Source organism: Sinocyclocheilus grahami, unplaced genomic scaffold (assembly GCF_001515645.1).
Source record: "Sinocyclocheilus grahami isolate Dianchi unplaced genomic scaffold, SAMN03320097.WGS_v1.1 scaffold597.1, whole genome shotgun sequence".
NCBI classification, from domain to species: domain Eukaryota; kingdom Metazoa; phylum Chordata; class Actinopteri; order Cypriniformes; family Cyprinidae; genus Sinocyclocheilus; species Sinocyclocheilus grahami.
In genome coordinates, this window is record NW_015505776.1 from 368,914 (window position 1) to 382,459 (window position 13,546).

General features: G+C 36.8%; 1 protein-coding gene across 3 annotated transcripts in view; it reads left to right on the plus strand.

Annotated features, from left to right (window-relative positions):
* Positions 1 to 3,621, plus strand: part of LOC107557309 (cadherin-related family member 5-like) — a 22,496-nt gene extending 18,875 nt beyond the window's left edge. For all 3 annotated transcript variants that reach the window (XM_016240696.1, XM_016240698.1, XM_016240699.1), the window contains 2 exons: positions 1,954 to 3,445; positions 3,567 to 3,621. In XM_016240696.1, coding sequence (XP_016096182.1) covers positions 1,954 to 2,529 — 576 coding nt within the window. In that variant the 3' untranslated portion in view covers positions 2,530 to 3,445; positions 3,567 to 3,621. The remainder of the gene's footprint in view (positions 1 to 1,953; positions 3,446 to 3,566) is intronic.
* The last annotated feature ends 9,925 nt before the right edge of the window (positions 3,622 to 13,546 follow it).

Sequence of the window (13,546 nt, forward strand, 5' to 3'; positions counted from 1 at the left end):
GTTTTTCTGTCAATATGGGGTGCTGTGTGTACATTAATGAGGAAAAAAACTTAACTTGAATGATTTTAGCAAATGGCTGCAACATTGTTAAGAGTGAAAATTTTAAGGGGGTCTGAATACTTTCCGTACCCACTGTATATATACAGTATATAGGCCTATATATACAGTATATATATATATATATATATATATATATATATATATATATATATACATATTAGGGCTGTCAGTCGATTAAAAATGTTATTTTAATTAATTACATGATGTGTCGATTAGTTAATCTAATTAATCGCAAATTACATTTGTCTGTGAAAATACCCCCAAAAGATTATTTAATGCTATTTTTGTGTTAAATGAGAAAGTATTAAGTACACATTATAAATAGTACCCTAGCTTTAGAAAGAAATATTTTAGATTCAACATAAAATTTATTACACATAAACGTTTAGGCTACCACGGCTTAACATAAACTATGGAACATAAAAGAAGATAATTTGAGAGACAGCTCCGTTTTTTTCCGTTCATGCAATGGAAGTCATTGGTAACCAAAACAGCCCAACAGTCTTCAAAATACCTTCTTTTATGTTCCACAAAAGAAAGCAAGTCATTCAGGTTTGAGTAAATTATGACATAATTAAAATTTTTTGGGTGAACAATTCATTTAACGCCCCCCTTTAATGAAGTAGGCTAATACTCTAAATAAGAAACTAAAACTGCCAGCAGGTGGTGGTAAATGTCTTTATGAGCCTTTTATTTGATTCGTTCAACCTGCTGATTCATTCAGGAATTCAGTAAACGGCTCACTTTATGAATGGGGCTTTAAATCATTGATTCACACGATTAGTTCAAAATGCGGATTCATTCAGAAACTAAACACCGCTGTGTTCCTCGGAGACGCACAACAGTTCTGCTGTGGCTTTATAGGTAATATTTTTGTTGGCAAAACTGAGCAAAAACAGATATTATTGTTTTTAAAATACAACGCAATATCAACATTATTTACTGAACTGTTGTGTAAAATCACATTTGCACTGAAACAGCACTGGTGTGTTGCACTCGCTGCTGGTGTGATATTGCTTATCATGTGATATAAATATGAGACAATAAATCATACAGGAGCATTTTGGCACCAATATCTTGAATTTTAGGGCATAACTGCATTTATGGAGTTGTTTCCCTGCATCATATTTGTCAACAGTCAACTGTATGAAATGTAAGATGATGTACAGGTCTGGGGTGGGGCCAGTGCGTTAAATGCGTTAAAATATTTTAATCGCGTTATTTTTTTCATATAACTAATTAATTAAGTTAACGCGTTAAACTGACAGCCCTAATATATATATTCCACAGGATAGGTTATTTATGTATTTATTTACTTACTTATTTTTTGTTTCTTTTCCCCAATAATTCTGTTTCTATCTTTTCTCACAATAATGATATATCATCTTCATCACAAAATTTTTTAGATAATTTCCTTCATTTTGAGGAGGTTCTACTGGTAACTAGCAGCACCAAAAAAACAAATGAACGAATGCAGCATGATGGTGGCAACAGTTCAATAGATGGAACTGAAAATCTGATATTGTCCTATATATAATATATTTTTAATCATAGCTTAACGCTATGTTTGCAAACATCTATTATAAATATTTGGCATAACAGTTCACAATATTTTTCTGTCTGACATTTATTACAGCTAGAAAATACACACACACACACACACACACACACACATACACACATTTTGTGAGAAAATACACAGGACGTTGCACCAAAAAGATTAATTCCAAAATAATTCACCTCTACACAAACAGTTTTGTCGCATGTCTCAAGAATCAGTGACACACATAACTGCTCTATAATCAGCGCTGGACCACAGCAGTGGATTTGACCTGTGAATATGTCAAGGTTGTTCAAGGCGACCCTAAATGCCCTTTTGTCCGTGGTCAACAGGTCAATTCAGGACGTCCCATATCGCTCATAGAGGACGCCTCTTACCACAACGAGGCGTTCATTGACCATGAATACCCCAGTGGTCTGTACACCAAAACAGATGACATGCTTCCTCCACCAATCAGGGCATATGAGTCTGACAGGCCCACACCACTGCAAGACATGCTGCCCATCCTGGTGCTTCCAGAAATAACACCCACAAACATCTCATCTTCCGCTCTGATCAATGGGAAAGCATGTGGAAAATCGGTCTCTTTTAAAGATGACGCCAGAATAGCAGATGAGACTTTTCCCAAAAATGAAGGGCAAATTGTAGTTGTATGTAATCAAATGGAGACCAGAGAGGATACTTTGACACCTGTCGTGCAGCAGAACACTTTCACTATCGCTACAGCAGAAAATCCTGCAGAAAAGGTCGACATTTGTTGTCCAAATCCTTCTGTAAGACCCAGAGATGAACATATCTTCACTCAAGCTAATGAGGCGGATGAAGATGACAACGATCCATACAAGAACATGGCCTCCGTTATTTACAGCAGTGATGAAGACATGGGGGCGATGAGCCAAATGATTTAAGGCACTATTACAAACATGGGCAAAACCAGTTTACAATCGACCACATGAAGGCCATCGGATTACAAATCGAGGATTCGGATGAATTGTAAGCCTGATTCGTCAAGCTCATTTGATTTTGAACCTTCTGAACAAGTCGCTTTCATGAAAAGCCAAATAATACTGTAAGCAGTTTAAACATACAGACAAGGTTTCAAAGGGAAAATAGTAAAAACCTAGGCTCATTAAAAAGGACATGAATATGTATTATCAAACTCTACAGTTGGTTGAGCACCTGCTTTTCGATTTTTGGTTATATTCTCATGTTTTCCTCATGTTGAACTGGTACGGAAATACTGTGCGCATGATCAGCCTTAATTAAGAATAAGTTTAAATGAAGTTTTGATGACTGTGTCTTTGAGAAATTAAGATGTTATAGCCTATTTTTGAATATTTCATCCACTTCTAATGTATTTTTAAGATATTCTGACATTGTGGTCAAACCCTGGAGCTAGATGAAAATGAAGCGTGTATTGTAATGTATTTTCTAGACTAGAATGTTCTGATTTCTGATGTCTGCTGTCACTTGCTGAGTTAAAAAATACTCAAACACGAAAGGTTGAAATAGACTGTAATTTTCCATTTAGCATTTGATGAATAAATGCCAGCTGGAGAGCACAATATTCTGTGCCAAAACTGATGCGTTACCATGTTTGACTTACAGAAAAGCTAAATCCTGTTGTATATTCTGCTGCAACATGTTGCAATTGTTCTTGGAATTTCTGACATATGATGGACTAGATGATATTCAGGTGCTTCATGACTTCTGGAGATCCTGTGAAATGGCTCTATACACTATTCTGGAGCTAAAATGTAAACTTTCAGAGCATTTGACTTTTGGAAACGATCTTGGATTCTACACAATAGAGTCTTTGTTGAGGTAAAACTGATTAAAGGCTGCAAATATTTCTGACAAGGGTGCAACGTTCATCTTTTACTTGAATATAATGTAATAGCTGCACTGTAAAGCTCTGATGTGTCATTTCTCTGTTTGTCTGCAGGAGGCATCATCACCCATCTCTCCTCGCCATGTGTTGTAGGACTTCAGCTGCGGCATCGCAATCATATTTGAGAAAACTCTATTTCTAGAGGCACAGGCAAGATATCTGTGCCAGAACCAAGAACATTGTGAGAGACGCATGGAGGTGAACATACAAACTTTTGAAGACAGCTGTTTTTTGTGGCCTTTTGTGTTATTCTCGAACATTTTGGTTTTGTGTGGAAGGATACAGTGGAATACAGTCCCATGAGGCCTGGTCATGGCAGCTATATACAGTATGTTGAACTATGTTTGAACTTTTGGAACTCATCTTTTTTCAGAGACGGTTAAGTTCAAATAACATAGCCTATTCATTTAAAAGTCACTATACCATTAAAAAAATTGAGGTTGGTAGGATTAAAAAAAAAAAGGTTTTTGAAAGAAGTCTCTAATGCGCACCAAGGCTGCATTTATTTGATCAAAATACAGTAAAAACAGAAATATTGTGAAATATCACAGTGATGCAAAACTAATTTTTGTGTTTATTGCCGGACAAAGGTTTGAACTTTTGGAGTGTACATGTGATGCTTGTTGAAATGACCGCGTTGACCACTAGAGGGTACATATAATTCATTTCGATTATACGCCTATGAAAAGTGTTTATCACAGTTGAGCGTTGAATTAGTGCAAAACATAATTTAGCCCGCGCTCGTGTGTGTGTGTGTGTGTGTGTGTGTGTGTGTGTGTACTGTGCAGTTCCTTGAGGTTGCATCATTAGTTTGTTCTGCTCAGCTGACCATGATTGCTTGACCTGATACACTCATACGAAAACGCATACAGTCACTTCGCTGCTAACACACTTTTCGTGTAATAGGCCTATATAGTAAAACGATTAGAAAAGCTTCCTTATTGTATACCCATTGTCACTCAAGGCACTGGACATTCTAAAAAGGGTACTCTAAATTATGTTTAATATAAAAAATCAAGTATTGAGATCATAAGTGAACGATGCAAAACTAATTTTTGTGTTTATTGCCGGACAAAGGTTTGAACTTTTGGAGTGTACATGTGATGCTTGTTGAAATGACCGCGTTGACCACTAGAGGGTACATATAATTCATTTCGATTATACGCCTATGAAAAGTGTTTATCACAGTTCAGCGTTGAATTAGTGCAAAACATAATTTAGCCCGCGCTCGTGTGTGTGTGTACTGTATACTGAGACAGTTCCTTGAGGTTGCATCATTAGTTTGTTCTGCTCAGCTGACCATGATTGCTTGACCTGATACACTCATACGAAAACGCATACAGTCACTTCGCTGCTAACACACTTTTCTTGTAATAGGCCTATATAGTAAAACGATTAGAAAAGCTTCCTTATTGTATACCCATTGTCACTCAAGGCACTGGACATTCTAAAAAGGGTACTCTAAATTATGTTTAATATAAAAAATCGTGAGCCACTCGCAAAAAGCTCATGCTGCTGACAATTAAAGCTGTGTTGTTCCTTTGTTTATGCCCAATATGTTTCTCCACGGTCACCAACCTTGAGTCTCATTAGCTGAGGAATGTTCAAATAATGATAGAGGTTGTTTCTGCCTAGACCAGTATGAAGATCTAGGCTTGCTGGATCTGAGTTTAAACCTCCAGCCAGCGTTTAATCTAGCTTGCCACTCCCTTGCCTGCCCGCCTGCTTTCTTTCTTCCTTAGCATGTGACACTCTGTATGAAGTGAGCCATTAGACATAGTAACACAATTACACCTCAGCTGCCTGGATAAACAGCCGACCCATCTGGGCTCTTATTGAATAAGCAGGCCTTTACTGATGTTTACAGATAAAGTCAGCCTTACATGAACAGCAGTCCGATACAGTGAGATCTATGCTTTTTAAAACTAGGTTTGAGAATGTCAGACCTCGCAAATCAAATCTCAAAATGTGATCGTTTCACTCTGACTTTGAATGATCGATTCACTCTTGAGCAATGTTTAAAGATGGTTTTGTCAAGGCTGTAATATTGGAAGGTTAATACAAACAGAATAGGGTGTAGCGCCTCGACCAATCTGACACACTAATTTTAATTTGATTTAACAAATCAATTATTCATTAGGTTAACAAATCGTCACAGTCCCCTCACTCAATTAACTGGATGCCAGGATGTCTGCTGAACACCAGGCGCTCTGGTCACCCTGACAACTAATCATGATATCACTGGTTTTATGACCCCCCAGGAATGTGAGAAGGATAGCCCACTCTTGTCCCAAGGAAAAGCAGAGTATTTCCTGCAGCTCTAGAGTGATAAATCACATGACATTTATAGCTCAGGCGATAGACTATTTAGAGTATATTATAGATAGAGTATTTAGAGTATGTTTTGAATTAGCTTCTATTTTTTTGTATTTTCAGTTTTCATTTGAATTTGTTTAATTTTTTGTACTTTTTTGACACACTTTTTTAATTCGTTTTTTATTTTTTATTTTAGTACTTTAACATTTTCTTTTTTCTGTATCTAATATTTAGAGACATTTTATTTCAATGAACAAAAACAAATAACTTTAGTTTTAGTTAACAATAATAAAACGACATGTGCATGAGAATATACAGTAGGTGCGAGATTTCAATTTGCGATGATTGACAATGCCAACAGATCACTTTCTCCAGGTGTTATAAACCTCCTTCTCCAGTCTGAATCTTGAAAATGTGCGCATTTATAGCTCAGGAGATAGACTATTTAGAGTATATTATAGATAGAGTATTTAGAGTATATTTTGAATTAGCTTCTATTTTTTTGTATTTTCAGTTTTCATTTGAATTTGTTTAATTTTTAGTACTTTTTTGACACACTTTTTTAATTCGTTTTTTATTTTTTATTTTAGTACTTTAACATTTTCTTTTTTCTGTATCTAATATTTAGAGACATTTTATTTCAATGAACAAAAACAAATAACTTTAGTTTTAGTTAACAATAATAAAACGACATGTGCATGAGAATATACAGTAGGTGCGAGATTTCAATTTGCGATGATTGACAATGCCAACAGATCACTTTCTCCAGGTGTTATAAACCTCCTTCTCCAGTCTGAATCTTGAAAATGTGCAATTCTTATCACTAACATCTTCTGAAACCCAGAAAATGTTGCATATTATTGACTAAGTGGCAGTAATGACACCTGTTGAGCATGTGCACCTGTCGTGTGGTGTGAAGTTACACAAAGTGCTTTAGATCAGCTTTATGATTCAGACGACAGCTTCTGTTGATTTTGCAGTACAAGAAGCTCACTAGCATGTTTCTCTCTCTCCTAATGAGACAACCACAATAACATTGTACTGGCAAGATAAATCATATTGTATTATTTAAGTGATAAGTATTTTACGTCAGTATGAATATTGTTTTCATAGCATCTGTCATCTTTTTGGGTGAATTGTAAATGAATCAACCCAGAAGGGAAACAGCACCATGTTAGCCAGGAAGATGTGATGTTCTTTCTGCTTGCCCTGTTAGAGCTGCATCTCTTTTTCTGGTGTCCTGATTGCAGGCAGAGCTGTGTGACTGCAACCAGGTCACGTCAGTGTGGACGGCTTCTTTTCTGCTATAGATTTTCTTCATTCTGTGGCTCCATCTGTATTCTCAGCTCCAATATTTCCAAAAACGATCCTAACAATGGAAGCCACCGGATGGCTGCGCTGCCAAATTGCGAATTGTCTTTGGCGCAATTCATGAATATTTTTTTGAACAGTCATGAAAATCTTTGCAAACTTTAAGGCCATTAGGATCTTATGGACTGTGTGAGCATGAATTGTCTGTAAGTCATTGAGGTCAGCATGCATTTACATCTCACATGCTTGTCTGGTAACAAACCTGTCAGTTACATTCCCAAACTCTTATGTAACTTATGGGACATAAGAGGGGTGTCTTCAGTTGCCTTGGAAACAATCTCCATGGGACAGATTAATTAATAAATTACACTTGGCAAACCATGAGTGGAGGAAAGGCGGGATTTTTACACAGCATTTCTTTTTAGTATTCTTTTAATTATAGTTTAAATTAATTAAAGATGTGTTGCTGCAATAAATACCATAGGATGTAATAATAATATTCTGAAAAGCAACCAAATTATTTTTTTATTTAACTTTTTTATTAGGATATATTTGACAGATTATTCTCTACAATCCTGAGGCCTAAAACCGCAAGAAGGGCAGCCAAGTAAAAGGACAGAGATGCCCCCCACCATTCCCAATGCATGTGTTTCTGACATGTCATGTCCAAACATTCACATTGCCTTTGGACAAAAATGTTTGTTGGCATGCATTTTCCAATTTTGTTTTTTTGCTTTCTGTCATGTAAAGTGAAGTAGGTTTAATTTATTCTGCTATTTAACATTTTAAGAACAAAACCGTTTTCTGCAGGAGAGCAACCCAGTTAGCTAAAACCTGCTTGCAGAATCAGCTCTGGGTCTTGATTCAGGGGGGAATAAACTCAGGGGTGACACATGGTGCCCCACATAGATGGTCACAATTTATATTATTTTGGGGAAAGCTCTAAAACAAAGCTGCTTCATTTGATCTAATAGTCTGTATTCAACTGTATTGTAAGTCAGTATTCCTCAAAGGAAATGGTTACTAAATGGATCTACCTACACCTAAAGAGCTAAGCAAGGAAAATGATTAGGCCAACATTAAATATTAACACACAATCATTAGTTACTAGGACAGAGACCGAGCATAAGGCTGATTTGGCCTGCCAAATGACTATGTTAAAAATTAAAGCAAAATCCGGGGTCTAAATACATATACTGCACTTATTATTATCATCATAATCAGGTTCAGGTTGTACACAAAGTCCTGTTTATTTTATCTAGGTCTGCATTTATAATGTATGACTTTCAGAGTATTTCAACAATCTAAACAATGAACCGAAATGTACTGTAGCTGCTTTCCCTGGAGGAGATCTTTGCAAAACTGACTTGTATTAGATGGAGGCTATACAGGACGGGAAGGTTGTGCGCTTCTCAAATTCAGAATTAAATTGAGAATGACTTTTACATTACAGTTCAATCTCTGAATTCTAAAATTAATTTTCAAATGTAAATTTTCACTAAATCCAAAACATTGTCAAGACGAACTTTAAATTGTAGCTTGATACGTTTAAAAAGCCCCGAAATGTATAGGTGCCATACAGAAAGGGACAAGGATAGGATGAAAGATACTAAAGAAATGTATTTTATACACTATCGGTCAAAGGTTTAGGGTCAGTAAGATTTTTTTTTTTTTAAGAAATACTTTTATTCAGCAAGTATGCATTTATTTAAAGTGACAGTAAAGACATTTGTAGTGTTACAAAATATTTCTATTTGAATTAAATGCTGTTCTTTTGAACTTTCTGTAACACTTTATTTTGACAGTCCATTTTAGACATTCAACTACCTATTAATAACTTTGCAACTACATGTCAACTAGCAGTCATTAGAGAATACTGTCTGCTTAATATCTACTAACACTTTATTTTGATGGTTGTTCTACTTACTTTAAGTAACTTTGCAAGTACAGCAACTTATTCTACTAATCCTAATCTACAGTCTACAAATGCTTTAATGAGAGTTAGTTGACATGTAGCTGCAAAGTCACTTACAGTTAGTAGAATTTCTAAAGTGGACTCTCGAAATAAAGTGTAACCGAACTTTCTACTCAAAAGAATCTGGAAAAAATTTGATTCAATCCTAAACTTTTGAACCCTAGTGTATATTTCACCATAATTAACTAAATGAACTTTTATGGACCAGGGTGGAAGAATATAGAAGTCTGTGTCCATTAATAAATAATTCTTTCATTTGACATTGATGCATTTATTTTTTACATATGTATTTATTTCTTAAATATTTATTAGGTTAGGAATCAAATGGCAATCATCCATCTAAAAACATCTTGCAGGAAAGGGACGGAGCATTAAGAAAAAAACAAAGCACTCGCTCAAATTTTACCCCCATGATCTCTACCTCCCCCAACAGTTGTACCATTTCCAAGTGGCAATTAAACCCACCAGCATCACTCAATGTAATCCCAACAGAGGGATCCATAACAGCCCCACACACCCTGATGTCAGTAAATGTACAACAGTGCTCTCTTTGGCATCGCTTGCCAGGTTGTACGAGGTCATTTAGTGCAAGTTGAATAGACAAACCTCACTCACAGGGCATGTTTCCCTTTTTTATTCCTTTTCCGCATCCCAAAATGTGTGCTTCCCTTGCTCTTTTTCTCTTTTGCTGACTTACTCTCATTCATCTTCTGCCTTTTAAAGAGCGCATCCTCTTCAGCTTCAGAGTTGGATTAACTCGGGCGACTCCCATGGCTGTGAATAGATAGTGTTGCTAGGCGACGACTGAGATCAGTTAATCTGTGGATAGTGTGTACAGCGTTTGCCCTACCTGCCCGCTCTGTAGCTCACATCCTAGGGTATGAACCATGAACTCCTGATGACCCATATATGCATATGCATCATGCTGTTTTCTCCCTGCACAGTGATAGACACCCTGACAATTAGGAATGCGTCATAGCCGTACCATTTTGGCTACTACACTGCAAACAAATATTTTCTTAGTATTTTTGTCTCGTTTTCCAGTACAACTATCTAGACATTAAATGAGACCTAAATGAGTGTTACTGATTTATAATAACAGCAATTTCTGGAATATCAGCCATAACATAAAAATAATTTTTGGCTTATCCAAAATGTAGGTTTTGGCAAAAAAATGGCAATATTGTTCATAAACTCCTCACATACAGTAGTGCAAGCCGTGATTCTTGATGCTGTTCTCAATGTCAATGTTCTGTATTGGTTGCGTTTGTGTTGGATGTTGCTTCTAACTAATACCACCTAATCTAACTAAAGCCCTGTAATCCACTTAAAATGAGGTTATGAGTGTGCTGCTGGATCCGTGAGGATGCTATTATGTATTCATGTACTGCTGTGATCTGTGCGTCTATACAATGAGGAAACAAAAACACGTCAGAAGGAGACTGCAAAACACTTCACAAACAATCAATCAATCAATAAATGGTGCGTTTGATAGATACAATTAGATATAATTTAATTGAAATGTATATCTGCTGTCTGTTCTTATAAATATCATCTACTGTATCTCTTAGTCTTTAAAGTATAATGTGTAATTTGTAATATGTCCTACAGATGCATTAAGTGGTCACTCTATATTTCCTGCTTTGGTTCACAATGAACACACCCCCTCACATATTCAAAGTGCTAACACACGCACACACAAATACACACAATCACACAGTTCTTCAAATACACCCTATAGTGTAAATCCTCATATTTGCTGAGATCAGAGTTAGCTGCTTATTTGTTCAGTAAATGTGCGGTGCTCCGGTGAGCTCACCTCCCCTCAGCTGCATCCAGACAGCAAACACTGCATATCTTTTCAAAACATAGAAATCATAACCTTAGGAAACCAACCAAACCTGCAAAAAGTTCATACATTCATCTAACATTTTTTAATGTTACTTTCAATGTAGTACGTAACACAATGTTCCCATAATATATAGATACAGTGGGTATAGAAAAGAATCACCCCTCTTTAAAATAATCACATTTTGTTGCTTTGCAACCTGAAATGAATGAAGACGGACGCAGCTTTTGTTTTATCCAGCTGTATACTCAGTGCAACTTATAAAATCCAAGTGAAAGATATAACACCAACATGTCAGTAAAACAAAAAAACAAAACAGAATCACTGGGTTGGAAAAAGGATCACCCCCTTGTGTCAGTATTTTCTTGAATCACCTTTTGCTTTAATTACAGCCTTTAGTCTGTTGGGATGTGTCTCTGTCTCTACTAACTTTGCAAATCTAGACTTCGCAATATTTTCCCACTCTTCTTTGCAGAACTGCTCAAGTTAGTTCAATTTTATGGTGAGCGTTTGTGGACAGTCTTCAAGTCATTCCACAGATTTTCAATGGGGTTTAAGTCTAGGCCATGCAAGGACATTCACCTTTTTCTCCTTAAACCACTGCTTTACTAGGAATACAGTTATTTGGATGGCGTGTGCCCCTGGTGTTTGTACTGACACGATGCTATGGCCTTAGACGTGACAGCTTTTAATCTATTTTGACAGTTAATTTACAAATGCTGCACAACTTTTTAAGGATCTTTCAAAAGTTTTTACTTTACTTTTGCAAGTAATTTATTTTACACAAACAAGCTTATATTGAAATGTTTTTGTGTGCATGTGCTGAACACTAGCCCAAGTTAGTTACTAAAGAAATGCAATTTCTCCTCCACATGTTAGCTAAATTAGCTAGCTACATTTAAATGAATACCAAGTCTTTTCTACCATGTCACGCTTGATAAATTTACTACTGCAATTTTTAGCTGTTTATGGAAAACATGGAGATAACTTAACAGGTCATGGCTTCATGACAGTTGCAACCCGTTTGCTATATGTCCGTCTGTTCCTGTCAATCTGTCAGAATTAAGTGAGACTGGTGCTATACATTTATACCAGGGCTGTCTAAACTCAGTCCTGGAGGGCCAGTGTCCTGCAGAGTTTAGCTCCAACTTGCCTCAACACACCTGACTGGCTTGATTAGCTGGTTCAGGGGTGTTTGATTAGGGTTGGAGCTAAACTCTGCAGGACACCGGCCCTCCAGGACCGAGTTTGGACAGCCCTGATTTATACAATCAGTTGCAAAATTTCCATTTTATGTATTTTTTGTTCTAATTTTTTCATTTTACTGAAACCTACAATAGGCTGCTTAATGGCAGGTTCCATTGAGAAAACACTGTGTGACTATCATTATCACAAAATGTCAACTTATTTTCAACAATATCAAGCAATAACAGTTTTATTTTATTTTATTTTATTTTTAACTAAAACTTTACTTGCAAGTTTTATTCCTATAGAAATGGGATTTAAAAAATAAATCTATCTTGAGAAATATTCTCTTCCCTACAGTAAATCCAAAATTGCATATGCAAAAAGGTTCCGTCTGAAATTGAATTGCTCATTGAAAGAATATTACTGCATCTATCTATCTATCTATCTGATGCAATTCTCTAACTTTCTTGTCATTCCAAGATATGAGCTCACTGATGCCTTGCAGCGCCTCAGCTGTGCGGCTCGGGCTCCTTGTATGGAGCGACACGCGTGATGATTGCGCGCAGATGGGTGGGGGGCGTGTGGAAACTGATCTGCCACAGCGCGCACAGTCTAAAACAGACTCTTTAACGTACTGGAAAGCCGGAGAGACACGGAAACGCCCCACACCGGACTCCCCCTGCCAGTCTCCACATCTCTGGAGAAACATCTGAAGTAGCTGGAGAGACCAAAAGCATCTGTGATTTGTTTGTGGAAGTAGCGGCGCTCATGGCGGCAGCTCGGCTGCTTTAGGAGGGTCACTTCAGTGGATTTTAGTGGGAGAAACTTGTCTGTTGGATGTCAGTCAGAAGAATAATGGATGCGCTCAGATTGTCCGCTGCTCTTCTTCTACTTCTGTCTTTATTCAGCTGTGGAAGCGCTATACAGTTTCCCGACTCCCATCTGTAAGTAAACAGCACAAAACTGGCTATTATTGTTATGATTACTGAGTTGTCGCACTTCTTGCTATCAACAATTTTTGTTGACAATAATTGCAAAACACTTTAAAGTTTTTGTATTCCAAGTGCGGAAGGTAGACACGTTTGAGGATGCGTTTACACAGGACGCGTTTCGCGTTCCGTATGCGCTATTTTTGATAGAGTTGTTGGTCTGTGTAGATACACATGCGTCAGACGGACGTCTTTGGCCGTTGCGTTGCGTTTCCGCGGCGGCGTGTTAAGTTAAAGGGATAGTTCATAAAAAAGTAACAAATCTGTAAAGGGTAATCATTATTCATGTCGTTAGGTATTTTCATTATGGCACAAAAAATACATTTTGGAGAATTTCTTTACTATAGAGTGACATTGAATGGTGACTGAAGATATCAAGCCTCAAAATAGAACACAAAATGCCCAT